Genomic DNA, 23082 nt, shown 5'->3' with positions numbered 1-23082 from the left:
TACCATGATATTACATGATAGGGTGAATTTGGCCATGTCAAATGTATTTTAACCATGATGGACAGTATAACAAATGCAGATGAGTTACTGATACTTAAAGTGGGAAAATGAAGGGGAATGTTGACATCAAAGAACACTGATATTTTAATAGTTTTGCTTAGCGCTTGAGGCTTGATCAACCACAACAACTTCCCCAATTCTCAATGTCCTTAGTGGATGAAAGTCATGGCTTTTAAGTGGCCTCTGTCAAGTGAGTTGGTTGTCTTAATTCAGTTTCTAATGGAAATGAATCCACATTACACGGTCACCACCTCAAGTAGGCTTAATAGACACTTGGTTGTCAAGTAAGTTTGCAATAAGGCAAAAAATGGGCAGACACTGAATTTCACATTTCACCCCAACCTTAGAAATGATTCTGCCATGTCAGGGTTGATGCACATTAGGCTTAAACCATGGCTGCACTACACCATATAGCTACACCAGCAACCCCTCATAGCGTATTCCAATTCTGCAAATGAAATAGGACATACCAGCAAAAACACTCTTTTTGCTGGTATAACTGCATCAGCAGTAGGGTTTTAGCAGCATAACTATGTCTGTTATGGGGTATGATTTTTCACACTCTTAACCAACATAACTATGCTAGGAAAACTTAGTGTAGGCCTGGACTTCTCTGTCCCTGTGGAATGGGAAAAGAGAGGATTTCAGTCTTCTGGACTCACAAGCTCAACAGGGAGGTTGTCTGCAACTATGGGGCATACCTTATTTGTCTCACACATCAGAGTTCCTCTGGGTGGCATCCACTGATTCCTTGGTCTCCTTCATAGAGCCATGTGTACTTTCCGGGGTCCTCTGCTTGGTATTGCTATCTGATTCCCTTGTTTACATCTATTACCTCACTCCCATTCCTGTTTTTCATTTTTTGCTCCTGCAATCCGTTGCATCCTGTATTCTTCATGAGTACTACATTTCACTAAAAATTTTAAAGGGAACTGGACTAGTGGAAGTAAGAATCAAAATCAGGAATGTGTGTGCATCTTTGAGAGCCCATGCAATTTTATATGTTGTAATTGCTTCATATACTCCCTCCTGGAAAGGATTTCATTTTCACTTTGGAAGTATTGTTCCCAGATAAAGACCATTAAACTGGAGTTAGTTATAAATGTTTAACAGGTTTAAAATACAGCAACTGCTCTGCCTTCTAAAGTGTTATTCCCAACCACTTATTTTTAAACTAGATGCAGCAAATGTTTTGGTGATTGGCACAGAAAACACTGCAAAAGAATATGATCATGGGATGATGTTTTTCTTCAGGTAAGTTGCAAACCAAGCCTGTCACATATGATACATGTGGATGTAGACAAGCTATGGTGTCACAGTTCAGGGCAACTGCACTTGTATTTCCTCCTCATGGTCAGGCCAGGGTACCCATTCTAGGCTTCAGGCTCCTCAGTCACCTCTCTTGGGTAGAGCCCCACATATTTCTCCTTCATGACCAAGATTATTTCCAAGCTGCATGGTTTCCTGACTACACTCTGAAAGTCAGACCGCCTTAGCAGACTTGCTTTGCCTTCTCTTCAGAGGCTATAAACCTACACACATGCTAATAAGTTTACCAGTGATCATCCCAACCCCACCAAGAGGGTTTTCTGTGGTTACAAGTTCATAACAACTTTAGCACAAAATAAGCATCCCGTGAATCTGAGTCCCTCCTTGTTATGCCTCTGATCTCGTCCTCATGTAACAGGTGATCAGCAGACAAAAGTCGCCTTCTCAGGGTGAAGCTTCGAAAGGCTGAGTTATTGCACAACCAAAGGGGTACATTTGCATACACCTCCCCCTAGAGATTTCCTGCGAAACCCACAACCTTAAAAGTTCATTCTTGTGTAGCACATTATTTCAAATAGCTCTTTGACATTAATAACATTTCCCAGGGTTTACATTAATCATGTCTCCTCCCAAGAGACATTACATACAATCCCACAATACTACTACACCTTTTCATTTTTAATACAATGAACTTGTAAGATACTGAAACTTACTTCAATAAGTTATACCTTAATTAAATTAAACTTTATTGAATTAAAGTGTGTCCAGGATATTACAGGAAATTGCCATATCTATCATGTATTCTATTTGATTACGTTAAAAAAAATATAAGAATGTTTCCTTTTGGAGATCAAGGAAACACCATGCAACCACTTAAGTGTTAAGTACTTAAATAATTCTGACTTTAAAACTGTATGTGATTTTTTTTTTTTTTATTAAACAAAAATTAAAGTAAGATTAACAGCATCTGTTATGGGCCTCATACAAAGACTAAGCATTGTAAATTTCTTTGATTCACTTTGTATAGAGGCAGTTCCTGACAACATGACTGTAGCATTAAAGCACTTCTAAGTACAAATCAGTGTAATCTGACCCTCAAGCCTAATAATGCATCATTATGTTCTGTTAACACAGGGAAGGGTCTGTCGTGTTTTGGAATGTGGAAGAGAAAACTGTAAGTAGAAAAAGAAGCTGAATCATTTAAAAGTCAAAGCTGACTCAAGTGAAATTCTTGTCATTCCTGCAAAGCTCGAGCAGATGGGTTTTGCACAGGTGATCTATGGAGGACAGGGAAGGATTAAATTCTTCTCCCCAATGAATGCAGCCTCTTGGGGCTGCATCAGACAACAAGTGTGGATTCCTCTTATGTATCATCTTCACATGGTGCCTGCTTGCCAAAGGTGGGCAGGTCTTCCACAATGCTATCTTTAGAAAAGAATATCCCAGTTACAACAAAGTAGAAGCTCTAAGAGGCCTTGCAGACCATGCCACCTGGTGCTGAGAGCCAATCAGGTGTCAAATTAACTCAAGACAGTCCAGGTCAGTATATCAGTATAACAACAAGGAACTTCTAGATGATTATTCAGTATGTGGCACCTTTCCTTCTGTTTCAATACTGAACTGTACCTGGATGATATTTTGGGGCAGTGTGTTGTTGAATATGTCATCTTAGACCAGAGGTCCTGATCTCTTGCAGTCACTTTAGATCCCATATCTAGGCCATGTACCAACTTAAGCTTCTCCTGCAGCTAAAATTGAGTACAATGGGGCTGATTTCTTTGTTGCTTTGCATCTTGTACCGTTACTTACACCAGTACAAAGTGGGTGTAAAATACTGATGGACCAGCATGGGAGCATTTTATACCTTCCTCTAATTCACTTTTCACTACTATTTTTAAAAAAACTACACATGGGGTAGGGCAACAGAGAAGCAGATACAAGGTCTGGTCTACTGGTCTTTTTTGTACTGGTATAACTATCAGTTAGGTGTGTGATTATTTTTTTAAACCAAAATAGTTATACTTGCACTAGGTGCCACATACTAATGTAGTTTATTTCCCTTCCTCTACTGGAATAAATTACACCAGTATACGTGTTTTTATACCAGTATGACTGCATCCACATTAAGGAGATTTTACTACTTTTTATTTTGCTAGAGGGTCCCCCTCAATACTACACATGGTCCTTGGATATTGTTGGAATTTTTGCTTAACCCTTTGGCCTGTCTTTAATTTCCATGACTGATTTAGCTTGCCTCCTGATTTGTCTTGGGAAGTCTACAAGGAAGATTTTAGTTAGGCTGTTATGTTCAAGTTAGGCTTTGAACAGTGTCCAATCTGTTCAACACTTGTTTCACTAGTGGTGGATACACTTGAATAAAATATAAGATTATTTCACTTCTTTATAGTGTGCTGACTGCCAGTTTTAGCCAAATGATCAGAGAATATTGTAGTTATTTCAAATCTGAGGAAACACTGAAGAAAGTAGAAGTGCTGCATCTAGCATAGTATTGCTGTGGTATTGCACAGTGCTGTGCTCAGATGCTAATATATAAGTTGTCTGTAGCTAAATTTCTATTGGTATTTTTTAACAGGGCTGCCAGTAGAAGGTGGAGAGAAACTTGTTTTGGTGTGCAAGTCATTGCGCAAGCTTAAAAGTAAAATCAGGGTTCTTCAAGTGAATCAATGTTTTAGACATATTTGGGCTCCAGCTACACACAACTTACAACTTGGACTAAGCATAGATTTAAATTCTTGCCAAACAATTCTAACACTCTTTGACTGGCCAGTACTGATAGGGCCAAACAGGGTTAAAACCATTATGTTCTAATCGAAGTAGAGACATAAGCTAAACCTTTTAGAACAGTGGTTCCCAAACTTCTTGGCTTGAGGGCCACAGATCTAATTTTTACAACCCTGAAGGGCCAACAGTCTCTGCCAGCAGCCCCCCACTGCAGCCAGACAGGAGTTCAATGAGGAGGCAGCCCACCGCACGTGTCCTGTAGCCCCATGCGCTCCAGCTGGGTCCCTAGGCAGTGACTCCCTTCTGCAGCCAGGGGGAAGGAAGATCGGTGTTCCCCTCCCTCTGGCTCCAGCAGGGGCCCCAGCGCCTATGGACCTAAGCGGAGTGCTTTGCTGTACTCCCTGCTACAACCAGGGGGAGGGGAGCATGATCTCCTGACTGCAACAAGGAGCCTGCACCAGTCTTTTAGCCTCGCAGAAACGTGCTCCACCAGGGTCCTTAGGCAGTGGCTCCCTTCTGCAATCAGCAGGAAGGGAGCCGTGGGCCACTCTGAAAGGCCCAATGGGCCACAGGTTGGGTACCACTGCTTTAGAACTACTCTAAGATGATTTGGCTCAACTATAGCATCCAGCCAAACTGTTTAGATTACTATTTGGCCACAATCAAATTAAAACCACATTTAAGCATTTTTTAAAAAATCCTCTATTTTAAAGGCCAGTGTAAACAAGGTCCATGTCCTCAAAATTCTATAAGCAGATAATCTTTCATTTGTTAGCTAGTCCTGGAGATAATCAACTTCCTTTCAAACAATTTTCCTACAAGCCAAAATAGTTTTCAAGTAATGTCATAAAAAAAAAAACAGAGCAGAAGCCCACACCTGTTTCTTAATTGGTCATCTTTACCAAACAAGTTCCTTCATGTCAAAGAGTGAGGATAAGGGAATGGATTATTTACTTTATCTGCAATCAAGGTGCTGGGTACCGAACATTGTTGTCTGTGGTCCGTCAATTCTAATCTTACTTATTCCAGATTGCACACTGTATTTCCTACAAAAAGAATCAATGCTCTTCAGTTCACTGCAACATCTGCTGAAAGCAGCAGAAGATATAGACTTCAAAAGACCTGTCACAGATTTCACTCCAGATATTGCTTTATACTTAAGACTGGGTGGTTTGGGAGGTTTTTGTTGTTTTGGTTTAGTTTAAATCCTGGTTATCCCACATTTAAACTGCTCTCCATAATCAAATTATATAGCTTCAGTAAGTAATGAACTTTCTGATTAAAGAATCTGTTTTCGCATCCCAATTATTCCAGTACATAGAATCTTTCTGAGATTTCAGGTACAAGGAAAAATTCTGTCTTTTAATCTTAAATTCTAAGTCTCTCAACTAACAATATCAAAACTGGTGCATTCCTAACGCAGTGGGGGTGTATGCCATCTGGAACTCGAACTGCTAGTTGATGTAGAAGAACTACTAGACTGACAAATAAGGGAAGAGGCTCAGACAGTTGCTCATTTTTCCTTTGGCTTGGGGTCCATAAACTTAACCAAAAGGGTAATCTTTTGAAGGACAAGACTTAAAATAGTAGTTCGTTTTTGTAAGTCAAAGAAATAGTTAAATCAAGATTGCTAACTTAAAGATAGAACTCAAAATGAAGATTCCTTGGCTAAATCTGCTTCATTTTTAGGGGTTAAAAAATATCATCTTCACATTAGTGTCTACTGCCACAGTAGATGGCTGGAGTACCATAAAAAGAAAGTGGTCAATAGTTCCCCCATCTCTGCACCACATGACTGAAGACAAAACAAATAGCTCAAAAAAAAAAATGCACAAGTGAAGCAGAATAAAGTTAATAATTACCAAGACCCTGTCTACACTTACCTCTGAGATTCAGCAGCAGTCGACGGGAGTTACGCAAGCTACACAAAAAACTTGTGCAACTCCCGCCGTCTTCACTGCACTGCGCTGACAGGAACCACGTTCCCGTCGACGCAGTGCTACACCACTTGTGAAGGTGGTCTTAGTACGTCGATTTCTGGATCAACTGAGTGGGTCTTCACTGACGGCTCAGTCGAACCAGAGAAATCGATCTGATGGCGGCGACTTTGCCGTCCTCTGTGTAGCCGTAGCCTAAGATATATATTGGCTAAGAATTTGGGGAACTTACATGAGCTGTAATGGATTTGGTGCAGAACACAGCCCATATCACTTTGCCTGCCATGAATGTAATTTCCTTTGTCTCTCTAAAGCACTCATACTGTTGCACTTTACAGAAATGCCATTGCAAAACAATGACTTCACTTTAGCAATGATGTGCTTTACAGTGCATGCAGTATCTTTGTTGTGCAACAACAAAAACACATTTAGATTAGGAGTAAATCTTTAACTTTAAAACTTATCCTTTCCCCCAAAACTTAAGTTTGATATTCTTCCTCAAGAAGGATTTTCATCATGCCAAATTTAAAGTGCACTCTTGCAATAATTTGACTTAAAAGCACAAGAGAGTTAGGAAAATATTCTTATGAGGGAAAAGTGTAATTTTTTTCACTCAGCTTGAGAAGTGATTCGTGTTATAACATGTCCTCACTGTGAGTAGCCCCTCCTTGTGCACAGAATTTTGTTGCTGGGGCCCTAGTTTCTGGCACCTCCCCCCCTTTGTGGTTACTTCCTCAGCCCTGTGATGGCCTATCTCATTGGGTCTTCTGTGACCTGACTCTCCAGCTAAGTCACATAAAAGTTCACTTCTCTTCTGGGGTAATAAGTGGTCCAACTGAAAGTCCATAACAAATACCCAAACTTACAGTTTTTCTGCCCCTCTCAGGCTCCACTGAAGTCCTTTGATTATTGGTCCCTACTCCTGGCCCCTGCAGAACTTCTCTTTTGTCTTGTTTTCCTTCCCCACGAACATTGGCAGTTTCACTTAGGGGCTACAAGGAGCTGGGAGACTCCATCTCAGGATTTCCCCACAGGAGCCTATGGTTCTCTTCTATTCCCTGTCCCCCTGCCAAAACACCAGCCTGAGGACTGTCTCCTTGGGTGCCTCGCTCCTTGTCCTGAGGCCCACCGCAGGAGTTTGCTTACTCCTCTGGCTCAGCTCTCTAGCCCTAACCAACCCCAAATTACTAGGCTTTCCCTGTGGGATTGGCCTTCCTCCTCTGCAGTCTCTCCCCCTAGGCTGACTGCTCAGCTCTATTTAAGTAGTCCCACAACTTCCCGCAGCTGGGGTCACTAATTATTAAATTGTCATATAATTGTCAGCAGGGCGGGAGGAGAAGTAAACTGGTAGATCACAAGTGAGGCTGAGCCCAGCTTGCCTTAAAGGGCCAGCCAGCCTGCCTGTGACAGTTTAGCTCAGATTTTCTATTCAATCTCAGTGCAAAGAATCCAGTTTTATGACAGGCTTAATGCCCAAGGAACATTTATCAAAAAGTTACGATCAAAAAACAAAAAAAAGGACAATAAATAGAAGTATCAACTTAGCTTGTCATGCATAAATGTTATCATGAGCACAATGGACAAAGTCCTGCTTTATGTTCAAAATCTGAAACCTTTAGCTTGTGAGATTGACAGAAGGAAAATAAATATCCTCCCAAATGTATTTATTCAAGGAGCAGAATAGAAAATGCAAAACTGCTAAGTCACATGTTTGCATCTAACCTACAAGGGGAGCTAAAAGAACACATTAATAGAATCATAGATGATTAAGGTTGGAAGGGACCTCAGGAGGTCATCTAGTCCAACCCCTTGCTCAATGCAAGACCAACCCCAACTAAATCATCCCAGCCAGGGCTTTCTCAAGCCAGACTTTAAAAACCTCTAAGGATTGAGATTCTACCACCTCCCTAGGTAACCCATTCCAGTGCTTCACCACCCTCCTAGTGAAAAAGATTTTCCTAATATCCAACCCAAACTTCCCTCACTACAACTTGAGACATTGCTCCTAGTTCTGTCATCTACTACCATTGAGAACAGCCTAGCTCCATCCTCCCTGGAACCCCCTTTCAGGTAGTTAAAGGCTGCTATCAAACCCCTCTCATTCTTCCCTTCTGCAGACTACACAAGCCTAGTTCCCTCAGCCTCTCCTCATAAATCATGTGCTCCAGCCCCCTATTGGTTTTTGTTGCCCTCTTCTGGACTCTCCAATTTGTCCACATCATGTCTGTAGTGGGGGGCCCAAAATTGGACACAATACTCCAAATGCAGCCTCACCAATGCCGAATAGAGGGGAATAATCACTTTCCTTGATCTGCTGGCAATGCTTTTACTAATTCAGCCCAATATGCTGTTAGCCTTCTTGGCAATAAGAGCACTGTTGACTCATATCCAGCTTCTTGTCCACTGTAACCCCTAGGCCATTTTCTGTAGAACTGCTGCCTAGCCAGTCAGTCCCAAGTCTGTAGCAATGCATGGGATTCTTCCGTCCTAAGTGCAGGACTCTGCACTTGTCCTTGTTGAACCTCATCAGGTTTCTTTTGGCCCAGTCCTCTAATTATTCTAAGTCACTCTGTATTCTATCCCTTCCCATCAGGGTATCTACCCCTCCCCCCAGCTCAGTGTCATCTGCAAACTTGCTGAGGGTGCAATCCACCCCATCCTCCAGATCATTAATGAAGATGTTGAACAAAACCAGTCCCAGCACCAACCCCTGGGGCACTCCGCTTGTTACCAGCTGCCAACTAGACATCGAGCTACTGATCACTACCCATTGAGCCAGCATTCTATCCATCTTATAGTCCATTCATCTAACGCATATTTCTTTAACTTGCTGATGAAAATACTGTGAGAGACTGTATCAAAAGCTTTGCTAAAGTCAAGGTATATCACGTGCCCTGCTTTCCCCACATCCACAGAGCCAGTCATCTCATCATAGAAGGCAATCATGTTGGTCAGGCATGACTTGCCCTTGGTGAATTCATGCTGACTGTTCCCGATCACCTTCCTCTCTTCTAAATACCTCAGAATGGATTCCTAGAGGACCTGCTCCTTGATTTTTCCGGGGACTGAGGTGAGGCTGACCGGTCTGTAGTTCCCCGTTAAATTATGTCTTCCTGAAGCAGGGAGTAAGAGTTAGAGAAAACATGATCAAACCATTCATATGTTTGTGGAATTTGATGCATATCAAGTGTTTGGGGTGGGAGAACAAGTCCACCATAAAAATAATGAGAGAAGAATTATTCAGTTATTCTTCAGAAGAGACTAAAGAAAACATGTACAGATCCCAACATACAAGTGACAGCAGCAAATATTTCAGGAGGGTCATGTGTGCTGAAAGGATCCAGAGAAAACTTTCTCTGAGTGTGCTTGGAATGTTTTGTGCCCTAGCCTACTGTGTCTTACATTTCTGCAATGCCTTTTATCCAAAGGGTAAACAAAGATCCCAACAAAGTTTCTTCCATATATGCACAGAGTAGTTTGTAGTTACTTGTATAAAATCATTATGAGTTTGACCCAAGCCTGCGAGCCCAAGCTGTGTCCTGAGCTGCAATGTTCACTGTATTTTTAGTACGCTAGCTCAAGCCATGCTAGTGAGAGTCTGGCTACCTGAGCTAGAAAGCTCACTCCCAGCTGCAATGTAGACATAGCCTTTAAATCAATGGGACTCTTTCTGTTGACTTTAGAGGGCTTTGGATCACACGCCAAATAGACCCAAGGAAGCTGCCAGCGAATTGTAGCCACTTCTGGGGTGGAACGCAACAGTTCATCAGTATGCAGAAGGAATGCATGACAGCTTAAGAAGTGAAGAGGAAAACTGCATCAATTTGTACATTGTATGGGGCAATTAGCTAGACAGACTGGAACTACCCAAATAGAAATGGCCAGGACATGAAGGCTAGCAACCCTACTTTTTGAGTATAGTGCCATAAGAATTTAATGATTGTCCCAGCTGGAACCTGAATTGGTGTCATGTGAATGAAAGTAGCTTCAGCAAAGAACAAGCCTATGATTTCCTACCTAAACAAATAAAGGCAGTTAAGCTCAACAACAGAGTGTCTCATGGCCCACGTGTTCAGTATTTTCTTAGGGGAAGGAATGCTGCCTACTGAATCACAAATATTAAAAGTCCTGCAGCATTGTGGATTCTCCCCATGGGTCTCCTATCCAAATGCTGATCAGGGGTGATCCTGCTTAGCCTACAGGATCTTGTGACTGCTATAAAAATGAAAGGTACGTTATCTCAGTATACAAATTAGAATTTCTCTGCCTTTTTGGTAGTAATGCTTGGACTACTTGGCAGACCTTAGACATTCGAGTATGAAATTTCAGATGAAAAGGCAATATTTCAATAATGGCAGCCCTTCATAAAAATATAAGGCAATGACTTATTGGAGCATCATGTATATATAGTCAACATTATGAAAGCAATGAAGAAAGCTAACACTGCAGAGAAAATTATACTCTTGTGTGGGATCTAACTGATTTTAAAGTATGTCTTTGGAAACTTCTTTATTAGAAATTGAGTAAGCTAAAATTTTGTATTGAAAGAGCCACTATTCCTCCTCATTTTGAAGAGATAAGTGTTTAAAACTTGGGTACCATAGCAGTGAGTGTAGCATAAGTGTCTACTTGGCCAAATTCCACCTGCACTAGACCAAATTAGTTTAGAATTTCTGTTCTAAGATGTATAGTGTCCAAAAGTCTTGTACTATGGAAGATTTGCATAGATTCTGCATGGAGGAAGGGAAGATAGTATGGGATCTTCCAGTCCCCAGTTTCCCAATTAAGCAACTGGAGGAAATGTGGGGGTTGTGGGGTGAGTATGTGAGAGATGCAGTCTCTACATCCTCTCCCTTTTACTCCTTGCAGCAGATTCAGGAGTGCCTGGGAAAGGAGGGCAGGAGAGATGGAGACTACTTGTATGAATGAAGTTATACATGTTTAACAGTTTGCAAGATTGAGCCCACATTGTTAAAACCATTTAATATATTTTAAGGCCAGAAGAGACCATTATGATAGTCTAGTTTGACTATCATAACTTTGCATAACACAGATCATGATTTTACTGCTGATCATTTTAGCAAAATTATCCAGCTGGCACACTTCTTCACTGTCCCAAACTCATGTTTTCTCTGAGTTCCAAAAGCCAGCTTTCCATTTCTCAGCTGCCAAATCCTCTAGTTCCCCTGGCTCTCCCTCGACAATGCCTATGATGCAGCTAGACATAGTGAATATACACTGAATTTAATATTAAAGTAACACAGAGTATTGATTGTATTATTCAAGATCATATTGAAAATCTACAGTGAAGCTGCCAAAGAATTTCCAGTATGCCACATGTGTGTCAGAATCCAAGGATCTTGCCACAGAATTTAAGGGTTAGCTTGCTGCACAGCACTTGGGGGCAGAAGACCGTGGACATAATCTTGTGCGCTGACATAGCGAGCATCCTTGTGAAGCTATTTTCAGCCCTTGGGCTCAAGTCTGCATTCCCTGGAGTATTCAAAAAACTGTCACTGAAACCATTGAGAATTTTAGGTGTATAAAGAATATAGAATCGGGGAATCTATGGTTAGTGACGTGCCCATCTTATGCTCTGGTGCTGCAGAATGGACCCACAGGGTGGAGGTAGATGCAGACTAAGATCTAGCAGCATGCCTGACACTGTATTGAACTTGTTTAATAAAAGGATAGGATTGGCAATTGATTTATAATGGGCCATATGTACCTGTATTGATGACTAGTAGCTGAAAGTCTGTGCTATCACCTGGGTGTAATTTGTAAAGTCACATATATGTCTGCAAACTTAAAAATTGGGTAGTAACAGACCGTGAATCCCAGTGATGATAAAATCTAATGATATTCTAACAAAAAGGAGGTATCCACCATATTTGTACATTTCCATTGCTTCAGGCATTCTAGACTTTAGGGTGATGTTCAGGGTTGTTATTTATGCTGGTTGTGTGAATGGTTATGTTGATTTGTGTCTAGAGGGGGTTGTAGTGGGAGGTGTGTTAATTTGTGCAAGTGGAATTTGGGCCAAGTAATCCACCATCTCTGCTGTCTCCCTCATACAACCAATGAAATTGTTTCATGAAAATTAGCTGAGAGTAAGTTCGGTGAGTGGTTGTGTAACCTCTGATATCACAATGATCTAGGACTTTTGGCTTGGAATAAATACATGCCTTATTGAAGCATGGAGTGTAATTCGTAGAGTCAAAATGGCTGAGAATTAAAACATTTGTACAGTAACAGACTGAGAAACCCAGTGATGATTCAACCTGGTGATATTCTGAACAAAAAGAGCCCTCACCCATGCTTGTAGCTGTTTCCATCACTGACCCTACAGACATAATAGGGTGACACACAGAGTGACAGTCCTGGAATTTTATTATATAGATATTGCACCGAGGTAAAATGACTTGCCGAGGCCACATTTAAAAAGTCTCTGGCAAAGCTAGGAAGAGATCCCAAGTCTTCTGACCCACTGCCATGTTCTCTAGCCACAAAATTAATCCTTCAATCCAGTCATAAATCGTTGAGATGTAAAATAATATTGAAATGGCTATTTTATCCTGATGCAAAAGTATTTTAACCACATCTTTAACATTATTTAAATAAATATCAGTGTATTACTTTAATTTAACATACGAGATAATTTAAAACTTAGCAAATACTACACTATTGCCCCATCTAACCATTTTAATAATGTACAATTGTCTTTTTTTCTAGGTGAAGAATATAATGCAAGTGCTGGAGCCGCATGAAATTCAGCCTTATGAAGTTGCACTGGTTCATTGGGAGAATGAAGAGATTAATTATAGGAGAGGAGAGTAAGCATTTTTGTGTCCTTTACCCAAAAACATTCCTTTCCTACCTCTCCTCCAAAGGAGTAAGACAAGTATTTTGAGAATTAAATAGTAGGTGCTACAAGTACTAAATCCATACGTCCTGATAGGGAGTGTGCATTAATGTTTCTTTGAAAATATGGCTTTGCAGCATTACTTGTGATTTGATTATTTAACTATCTTCAAACATATTAAAAGTACTCTTCAGCAGTCCCAAATAGAAAAAATTCACTCATGAGGACAGATATAAAGATGCATATTGAAACAGCTCTGATACAGAATGGTCATCTTCAGAAGTATCTTGCCTTTTTAGATACATTGAAATGTACTGTAAATGCAAAAGTTCCTAGTCGGGGTAAAAGAGGCATACCATGGAAGAAGACATGACCTTCCTTGACTCAGTTGCTTGTTAAATTACATCTTGAGATCATGAGTTTATGTTCTTGAACAGAAAGATTTTTCATTGCAAATCATTGCTATTTCATACAATACATTGTATTTAGTAATTTGTAGTACAATGCTGTTACATAAACTAGCTATTTTCATAGCCAATGGAAAACTGAATGTGTTGTAAATTATGGAATCTGCAACTATTGAATTGTTCCATTGTTTTCAAATTCTCCTTCACCAGCGTTTGTACTTGAAATTTCAGATGTTTCCTAGACTCTGAAGTGGGACTTATACAAGGCACCTTGAAACTTGTAGAACTCAAATTCTACGTTGCTGCTGGCACACTGATCAGAGCTGTTGGGGGGGTAACGCAATAGCAGGAAGGGAAGGAGTGGAAGTAGAGTGACAGAACAGAATAGGAGAAAAGAAAATAGGAACAATGAAGTAGAAGGAGAAAGCACAAGAGGAAAGAGGAAGTGAATGGGAAGGAGAAGTCCATAGTCCTGCTGTTTTCTGAATTTTCTCAGAGAGTAGTGCTGCAGTTGTTGTTATAGCTTCTGTAGTTGTCTTTAAACCCAGCAAAAGATATTAATATTAGGTTTTTGCAGAGGAGTTGCTGGGACAGAGGTTGAAGATATGGCTCTTGGTGTGTTTTCTCTCGCTTTAATCATGACAGAGCAAAATACAAAGAAGTGAGAGAGAGCACTCATATATACTGCTCCATGTTTTTAAAAGTGCATGGGGAGTTTTAGTGTGCAAAGGATTCTACCCTGAGTATTCATTTTAGAGGTGACTTAGTCAATGAAGATGCCTCAATCCTGTTTTTACAGAGGGCAGTCAAAGCTCCGCAGAGGAGAAATCTTGTTAAATTCGGACATGGATATTGATCAAGTAATTCTGCAGAAATTTGCCTTTTCAAATGCTCTTTGCCTTTCAGGTAAGCTAATACTTTATGTAGCATCCAGTTTTACCTAAGATTGTGAAATGCCACCACAAATGTGGACGTATATAATAAGAGGGAGATGATGACCTTAAGCAAACATATATCTCAAATGGCGAATATCTGTTTTCCCTGTTGGGTATCTGGTGTATTTATATGGGTAACTGATTCATTCAAATGAGGTGTGCATATAATTTGTAAGAGGCTCAATGGGAGAATTACTGCCATAATTTTTAACTTATGTTTGGAAATTGAAGCCCTGCTTCAATCACAAGTAAATCTTTTTAAAAAATGCTTGAAGAAACATCCTTTTTTTCAGTTCACATCTCTTTCCTGTTTTCTTCCCTTTCCCAGCCTTAAATACTGTTCTAATGTTAGATAAACTAGAAGATAGCAGCAGTTTTGGTTTGAAGCACATTGAATGGGCATTGTAAGGAAGCCTGCACTGCCACTGCCCATGCTGAACATCTTCTGTAGATAAACAGAAGACTTCTTTTTCCAGTTCTGTTTATTCTACACCAGGGCTGTCAAACTCATTTGCTATGGCAGGCCAGATTTGAATTAAATGTACTTCAGGTGCCATACATACTATAAATTGAAATACTAGACACAACCATTTTTATGTAGTATTATATTTTGTTTGCTAGATATCAGCGATATAAAAACTGCAGTAAATTCACTTCTACAGCTACTACTATTTTACGATTAATTCTTAATCATTGATCGATTCTTTTACAGGTCTGCGCGATGCCCCAAGACCACACTGTCCCTCTCCCATCTTTTGGAGCACTGTGCCTCGGGCACACAGTGCTCCACGCGCTGCTGACAGAGTACACAGATCTTGTGGCAGCGCGCGCTGACACGACATCTCGCAGCGTCGTACTCTCTGGCGGCAGCACACGACACCACCAGAGAGTATGACACCGCGAGATGTCATGGCAGCACATGCTGCTGCCAGGGGCTGGACCAAAAAGGTTGGTGGGCTGTATCCGGCCCCCGGACCGGATGTTTGACACCCCTGTTCTACACCTTTTATGACACCAACATCAACAAAAAGAGTAGAAAATTCACCTCATTAAAATAAATACTAACACTACCACTTCAGAAACCTTGTTCTGGCCCTCTGCATTTACAAAGCATTGTCAGACAATTCTCGGGTTAGTTATTCTAACGCAAGCCTTAAACAGCTACAATGGTAATGTATATATTTTGTAAACTTAAACTAATTAGCTAATGATATTTATTTGAATAGCTGGTTATTTAGGTCATTCAAGTCATAAAAAGTCTACTGCAATGTACTGAAATCTTGAAATGTTGGTAGATGGGCACTGTATTTTATGGTTATTTGAAATCAGAGACAACATGTGAGATGTAATGTCCTATTTTGCTAATTTTTTGTTGCAGTAAAACTGGCCATTTGGGAATCATCCTTGGATAATTTTGTGGAATCTATCCAGTCCATTCCTGAGGTGAAATTTCTGTTCACTTGTGTTTTTTTAAATTCTTTGTAAAGAATGAATTTTATCTAGAAAGAAATATTTGAATGGAAAACATTTGAATGGCTAATAGATTTGACTGTAAAGCCAAAGAAAGTATAGAAGCTCAGGGCATCTGCAGTGGATGGAATAAGAAAAGATGTTAAAATATTTTTAAAGGAGGTGATTACATACAAAAATGTTTTCACACACGTGCACTGTAGTTGTTAGAACATGCAGGTGCATGCACAGTAGGGTGTCTACCTTTTCAAAATTCAGTCAGAGAATAGTGCAGCATCCCTAATGTAAATCAAAGTGCTCCCACATGAACTGGATTGAAATCTCAAATGTGAATAACTCAGGTAAAGGGTTTTCCTGAGATTTAAATTAAATCAAGATTGCAATAGCCTATATCACCTAGGTAGAAACCACAGCATTGAAACCACAGCTCAGTGACTTTTTTCACCAGGGAAAGGGATGGAAATCCTTAACCTGTCTCTTTAAAAACAATTTATTCCCTTTTTTTAAAACGTCTCAAAAGAAAACATTAAGGAAGCTCAGTAGTTACAGGATAAGAGACGAAATTCTATCATTAGAAACTGCATAGAGACAAAACAGAATAGAAGATAATAAGTGTTCTGTTTTCAGCCCAGCAAAAGTTTAACGGGGTGTTTCCAAGGTTCTGTGTTAGGAGTGGTGGTGTTTAATATATCTATCAATGATCTAGAAAAAGGTTGACTAGTTGGATAGGACACAGCAGGTTACCAAATTATTTAGGTAAATCAGGACTATAGAAGACTAAGGATCCCCAAAGTGACCTGCCAATGTGAGGTAAATGAGCAGAGTACCAGATGAAATTCAGGGTTGATAAATGTGCAGTAGTGCACATTAGAAGGAATAGTTTGAACAACTGATACATTGCTAAGAGTGTAGGACTCGTGATTTTTTTTAATTGAGCTTAAATAAAATAAGTTATGGAATGTCTTTGGCTAATGACTTATCACTAACTTCTCTGCAGATATTAAAGTCAAGAAGAAAGGTGAAACTCTCTCATGCTGATGTAATGCAGAAAATTGGGGAACTCTTTGCCTTACGGTAAATGTTTTTTTTTTTTTTTTTAAGAGCTCACAACCTATCATTTCAAAGAAATAGATTAATAGATTCTTAGAGTGCAAGGCCAAAAATTACCTCTGTGACCCATGATTAAAGAATTGGCAAACATGCCTTATAGTGATAGACTCCAGGAGCCCAATCAATTTAGTTTAACAAAGAGAAGGTTAAGAAGTGACTTGATCCCAATTTATAAGTATCTACATGGGGAATATACATTCAATAATGGGCTCTTCAGTCTAGCAGAAAAAGGTATAACAGAATCCAATGCCTGGAAGATGAAGCTAGACAAATTAAGACAGGAAATAAGGCACACTGTTTTTTATAAAAAAAAAAAAAAAAAGGGTAATTAGCCATTGGAACAGTTTATCGAGTGTTGTGGTGGATTCTCCATCACTGGCAATTTTTAAATCAATCTCTGATTTCCTAGAAGATATGCTCTATTTCAAACAGGAATTCTTTTGAGAAATTTCTATGGCCTGTATTACACAAGAGGTCAGACTAGATGACCACACTAGTTCACCCACTGCTCGCAAAGTATACGACCTTGAGAATTTAAAATAATCTTTAGAGAAAAAACAACGAGAGTCCTGTAGCACTTTAAAGACTAACAAATTTAATTTCTGCAAGCATAAGATTTCATGGGCTGCAACCCAGTGGGTTGCAGCCCATGAAATCTTATGCTTGCAGAAATTACATTTGTTAGTCTTTAAAGTGCTACAGGACTCTCGTTGTTTTTGCTGTATACAGACTAACACGGCTACCCCTCTGAAATCTTTAGAGAGTAATTTGAGTGCTGTGGATGATCAGAAGCACTGTTGAGACTTTGGAAGAGTCCCTAAAGGAAAAGATGTGTTGATTCAAAGCTTATTGTGGAGCAGTAAGTGGAGTTTTACTGTGATAAAAATGATTCCTTTGTTATGACCCTCTCACAAATAACACACGGCTATCTGTAATACACATTGCTATATATGTCCCATACAACTTAAATTCAGTAAGTTAACAGGTGAACGGGGGAAAACAGGACTGGGAGAAACGATAGTTAAGTGATTCTGATAATAGATATTGAAAGGTTTTGTGCTGGAGGTGGGAGACACTAGAAAGTAACTTTTATACTGTTCTGACAAAAGGCCTGGCCTGAAAAGGTGCTGCACACTCAAGTCTATTTTTGTAGGTGCTCAGCATCTCAGACCTAAGCATTCTGTCACAAAAAGTTTATTTATCTCAAAACTATCAGTCTATACTGATATTGCTGTATGACAAAAAGTGACTAATTCATAAGGGTCTAATGACTTTCAGTATTCTCAAAATCACTAGTTTAAGCAGTTCTTATTGTTAAAATTAGTCTTCTATCCCCAGATTTGTATTTTCTGTAGCGAATAAGGGGAAATATAGGATGAAGTTTCAGTTGAGTTTTTAAAATAAAGAAACAGTGTAGAAATTAATAAGCTTTAATAATTGCTTTGAAATAGCAATATAAATATTTGATCCTTTAATCACCAAAAGAACTTTGAACTACCATACCATCCTTCTTTAGGCACCGTATAAATCTGAGTTCAGACCTGCTGATAACTCCTGACTTCTACTGGGACAGAGAGAACCTTGAAGAACTTTATGACAAAACCTGTCAGTTTCTCAGCATTAATCGCAGAGTTAAGGTAAGTTTTTGGCAATTAGGAGGTTCTCCCTCACCCATAACAAGTCTTTGTAACTGTGGTTAGCTGTCTGCTAAGCAAGGCTACTCCATGAATTGTTATAAATTTGACTCTGTCCAGTGAAGCAGAGATTGGGAGAGTGACCTTGATTTTTTTTTTAAATGGTTTTAAACAGTTAATAAAAGTTCAATATTGTGTACTGCAAAAAAGACATTTTGTGCAAAATAATAGGTGCCTTTAAGTTGCATCCTTTTCTGTAGGTGCGTGACCTGCATGTGACTAAGTCATAACACTTCCCCATTTTTGGTCATGATAAACAACTAACTTTATCATCCTGGCTTATATGTAGAGCATTTTCTGAGCCTTTAAATAAAGTTTTAAATAATTTTAACAGGAAGAGTGTGTAGTTTGTTCTAAAATACCAAACAACATGTAAAGAAGCAAATTAAATTATTTTTCTTCTGCTTTTGTGGGTTTTTAATCAAGTAGAAGTGTTTAAAGAAATGAAAGAGGAGCTAAAAGGCCACTGAGATCTGAAACAATCTTTTTAGTTAAGCCAAACAAAGAAACAAAGTTCCTTACACCTTAATTGATTGGTAAAATGAGCAGTAGTAAAGTGATGAGCATGCTGCTTAGAGTAAGTTACATGTTTCAGGGCCTGAACCAGAGGTCAACTACCATTGACTTCAGTGGAAGTTACAGGCTCTTAATCCCAGTCAGTGACAGTTACAGAAGGAAAAAAACCCAACCATAAATGAGATACAACAGAAAATTAAACCAGACCCTTTTAATATCAGAAGTTTCTGAATTCTTGGAATATTTAAAGTACCTTCCATTTGAGGTACCTTGTTTCCCAGCAGCCTTGGGGTTGTGACATAAAAGGAGTTTAATTGGATGCCAAAGGGTAAGAAGAGTGTTATGAGTCCTGTGAAGAAGAGCTGGGTATCTTTTCTCAAACCCAAACTGCATTATACAGCTGCTGAAGTAAAAAGACAGTGACAAAGTCAAGACAGGTTTCACTATGAATACCAAATAGGCCTAGATGCATACATTGTGGGTGATAAGGAAACTGAAAAGTGTCCTCTCCCACCAGAGTTGTTTCAGAAGGCAACACCACACTTTGGTCCTAGTAAATCACTCAGTTCACTGTTCACAGCAGTGCCCTGAACTGCATCAGCAGGCAGACTAACCCAAAGATGTGTCACAGACATTGCCTTATTGCTTATTTAATCTTTGACCTGTTAATCTGTTTAAAAGTTTCTGGCTATCATGGACCTGATAGTATCAGGGTTGGTGGGGAGCTAAAAGAAGTTATACTTACCTAAAGGTGGGAGTGTTGACAGCCTTAAATCATTAGTGTTTGTAAAGCAGTCTGAGGATTTTGGATGAAAGCATCAAGTTATTTACCATTACTCCAATATGTTTGATGGATTTACACCACACAGATTCAGAGAGGTCTTGAGTGTTCAGTTTTTCCAGTGACTCAAATGCCTATTCACTAATTAGCTGAGCACGAAGAGAAACCACCCCTTCAATTTGGTTCCCAGATTTGATTTAATGTTTGCACATCAGGATGCAATAAGAGTTAAACACCTCTTAAAAGGTGAAGAGTTTTTTGGTTTTGTTTTTTTTAAAATGCATTGCCTAGTGGGTATCCCTGTGAGTTCCTTACTTAATTTCTTGCATTTTTAGGGTTTTAGACTACGACCTAATAACTTTATTCATCTTCACTCCTCTGAACCTGTATTTTTACTGTATTCATCCTCATGGAACCTGTTAAATGAATTGACAGTCTAGCTTCAAGGCTTTCATTAACAACCCTGCTACTTTGTGTGTGTGGTGTGGTGTGTGAGAGACGACAAGGTGCACAGGGAAAAATCTGTTATCAGCCTGGGAATTAAATGCAGTCATGTTAAGACATTTTCTGGGTTGACTTAGCTTTCCTCAATACTTTCTTTCTTTCATATAATTTGTTTAACTCAGGCTTTCTGCAAACGTAGACTCTTCAACTGAAAGCATGTTTCTGCTGCAGGTAATGAATGAGAAACTTCAGCACTGCATGGAGCTGACGGACCTGATGCGAAATCACCTGAATGAAAAACATGCCCTGCGCTTGGAATGGATGATAGTCATACTCATCACTATAGAAGTTAGTTTGGGTGTTCAGTTGCCACACTTTTAATCATCACTTTGAAGAAAATAAAATAATGAAAATATTATGGTGCAGGATTCACCCACTGCTGCAGTTACATATGTAGCAGTATATTTACATGGCATGATTTGAAATATCCTGGAATACTTTATGCTTATGTAGCCTTTGTGGGGGAATAAGTCTTCAGTTTTGATTATTTCATGTATCGTCACTGGGCTTTTTCTTTCAGTTTGCAGCTATAGCCCACCTTTTCAGATTATTTGGTTTACCCTTTACCTTTTTTGATGCTATTAAAGAGAACTTGAACTATGCAAATCCTTATTAATACTTGTATTCATTAATCTGCAGGTCATGTTTGAACTTGCCAGAGTAATTTTCTGACCATGGCAGAAAATAAGAACACCTGAGAAAAGTATGACAGGATTACGAAGACAGTATTCACAACAGAAGAAAGTTCCTTTCTCCCACCTCTTTATTTTCTATACACTTCTGGAAAATGCTGTAATTGTCTTACTAAATAAATGTATGGTCTGCTGTACAAATAAACTGTGAACTTAATGAATAAATCATAAGTTAGATTCAGCACTACTAGACAACTGATTGTTTGATATAGCACTAATCTATAGAATTTACGCATTTTAAGTGAAGTTTCTGCAGTGATTAGCAAATGCTATGTGTCAATAAATGTCTCAAATGTGAAGTTCTAGTTTTGTCTCATAGAGGGGACTCTCTGCCTGTTCTGGTCCATGGATACCAAAGTACTCACTGCTGACCCCACTCCCTCAAGTATTTCTCTGAATACTGCCCTCTCCTCCCTTTGAGCACTGAAGAGATACTGATACACCTAGTCCTTTTCCATGTCTGGTCAAAGCTTGTCTTCCTTTCAAATGTTGGTACTACCGATTGCACATTACATCTTTACCCTCTCTCCTTCAAGGATATTCTTCCTTGGAGCAGTCCTAATGCTAGATTTAGCCATGAAGTTAACCTCAATATAAAATGATACCCCACTCTTCATCTCAACTCATGCTAATTGCCAGTCTCTGCAAGGTACTTATGCCCCCCCCCCCCCCCATTACCATAGCATCTCTCACCTTTTAATATATTTATCTGTACAGTTTTCCTGTGAATGATTATCTCCATTTTACAGATGTGGAATTGTAACAGAAACTCTTAAGTGATTTGCCCAAGGTCACACAAAGTTTGGCAGAACAGGAAATTGGTCATAGGTTAGCAGCTTAATCACAGGACTAGCCTTCATCCACTCCTGATTGTTTGCTGTCTAGAGTAGGATGTCACTCCCCATCCTGGATGGGTTGTTTCAGCCAGCCAAATGTGAGTGGTCCAATCCCCTCTTTTGTCAATCCATCTCTAAGGTTTGGACTACACTTACCCGGTGATTCGGTGGCAGTCAACGGGAGTTAGGCAAGCTATGCAGAGTAGCTTGCGTAACGCCTGTTGACTGCTGTGCTTCTCTTCTGTGCGTGGTCTTCGCTGCACTGCACCCCGTTGATACAGCGGTATGCCACTTGGGGTGGATTAACAGCATCAATTTCTGGATTGATTGAGCTCGACTGAGCTCGATCGACTTTGCTGCCATCAGTGTAGATGTACCCTAAGGCGGCAGACAAACAATACCAGCTACTCTCTGAAGGGTTCTCTTATTTCAGAACCCATCCTGTGCACAATTTGCTGGTGGTCACCATGATTATTATTTTCTCAGACCTAGGCTTTTTTCCTCAACCTTCCAAAGTCAATCCTCTGTCCTGCACAAAGGATTCCTTTTACAGGTACCATGTTGGACTCAGTACAAGGGAGAGCTTTTCTGCCAGAGAAGAGAGTTCCTCCTAGTACGATGACGTCTATTAAAGACTCAAAGTTGCTTGCACAGAGGGTATATGGCAGCCACTAACTATGTGACTGCCCAGCTAACAAGCAGACCTGTGCAGCACTGAATGTCCCAGGTCTACAGTCCAGGTTGGGACAGTCTTCGGTTATTAATCACCATGCCTCAGAACATCAGTCTCTCTACACTGGTGGTCAAGCAAGCAAGAACATGCTCACCTTTTACCTTTTTTTGGTAAAGACAAGGTAGTCCTTAGACCTGATCCTTGATTTTTACCAAAAGTGGTGTCTGATTTTTTTTCATTGATCAGTCTATTAATTAACCAGTTTTTTCCCCCTAAGCCACATTCCAATAAAGGAGAATCTGTCCTCTATATATTGGATGCTAGAGGGGCTCTCGCCTATTTGAACAGAACTAAGTTTTCGTAAAACATCTAAACTGCTTGTTTTGTATGCCAAGCCCAACATTGGACATAAAGCTTCTTCACAGACTATTTCCTGGTGGATTAAGCAGCGTATTGCTGAGTGGTCTATGCTAACAAAACTTTGCTTCAATGTGACCATGTTCTTTTAGAGCTGTCTGAGGAAGATATCAGTGGCTGAGACTGACAGCTGTAACCTAGACTTTGGGACACACCTTCACTAAGCACTGTACTCTG

The 23082-nt window shown here is 39.7% G+C and overlaps 1 protein-coding gene across 6 annotated transcripts in view; it reads left to right on the top strand.

Moving 5' to 3' along the window:
* RMND1 (required for meiotic nuclear division 1 homolog) overlaps positions 1 to 21632 on the top strand; it is a 43388-nt gene extending 21756 nt beyond the window's left edge. For 2 of the 6 annotated variants that reach the window (XM_067542415.1, XM_067542416.1), the window contains 9 exons: positions 1239 to 1314; positions 2464 to 2503; positions 12741 to 12841; positions 14077 to 14183; positions 15591 to 15655; positions 16680 to 16756; positions 18309 to 18429; positions 20459 to 20575; positions 20927 to 21631. In XM_067542415.1, the coding sequence (XP_067398516.1) occupies positions 1239 to 1314; positions 2464 to 2503; positions 12741 to 12841; positions 14077 to 14183; positions 15591 to 15655; positions 16680 to 16756; positions 18309 to 18429; positions 20459 to 20575; positions 20927 to 20959 (737 nt within the window). In that variant the 3' untranslated portion in view covers positions 20960 to 21631. Of the gene's footprint in view, positions 1 to 1238; positions 1315 to 2463; positions 2504 to 12740; positions 12842 to 14076; positions 14184 to 15590; positions 15656 to 16679; positions 16757 to 17552; positions 17652 to 18308; positions 18430 to 20409; positions 20576 to 20926 lie in introns of those variants that run through there. The other 4 variants (XR_010918665.1, XM_067542417.1, XM_067542419.1 and 1 more) reach the window with 4 other exon arrangements.
* The last annotated feature ends 1450 nt before the right edge of the window (positions 21633 to 23082 follow it).

The sequence above is a fragment of the Emydura macquarii genome, unplaced genomic scaffold, assembly GCF_026122565.2.
Source record: "Emydura macquarii macquarii isolate MOO-44397 ecotype Brisbane River unplaced genomic scaffold, CSIRO-AGI_Emac_v2 contig_705, whole genome shotgun sequence".
Classification (NCBI taxonomy): Eukaryota; Metazoa; Chordata; order Testudines; family Chelidae; genus Emydura; species Emydura macquarii.
Note: the sequence above shows the minus strand (reverse complement) of the source record. Positions and strands in the feature narration are given on the sequence as shown.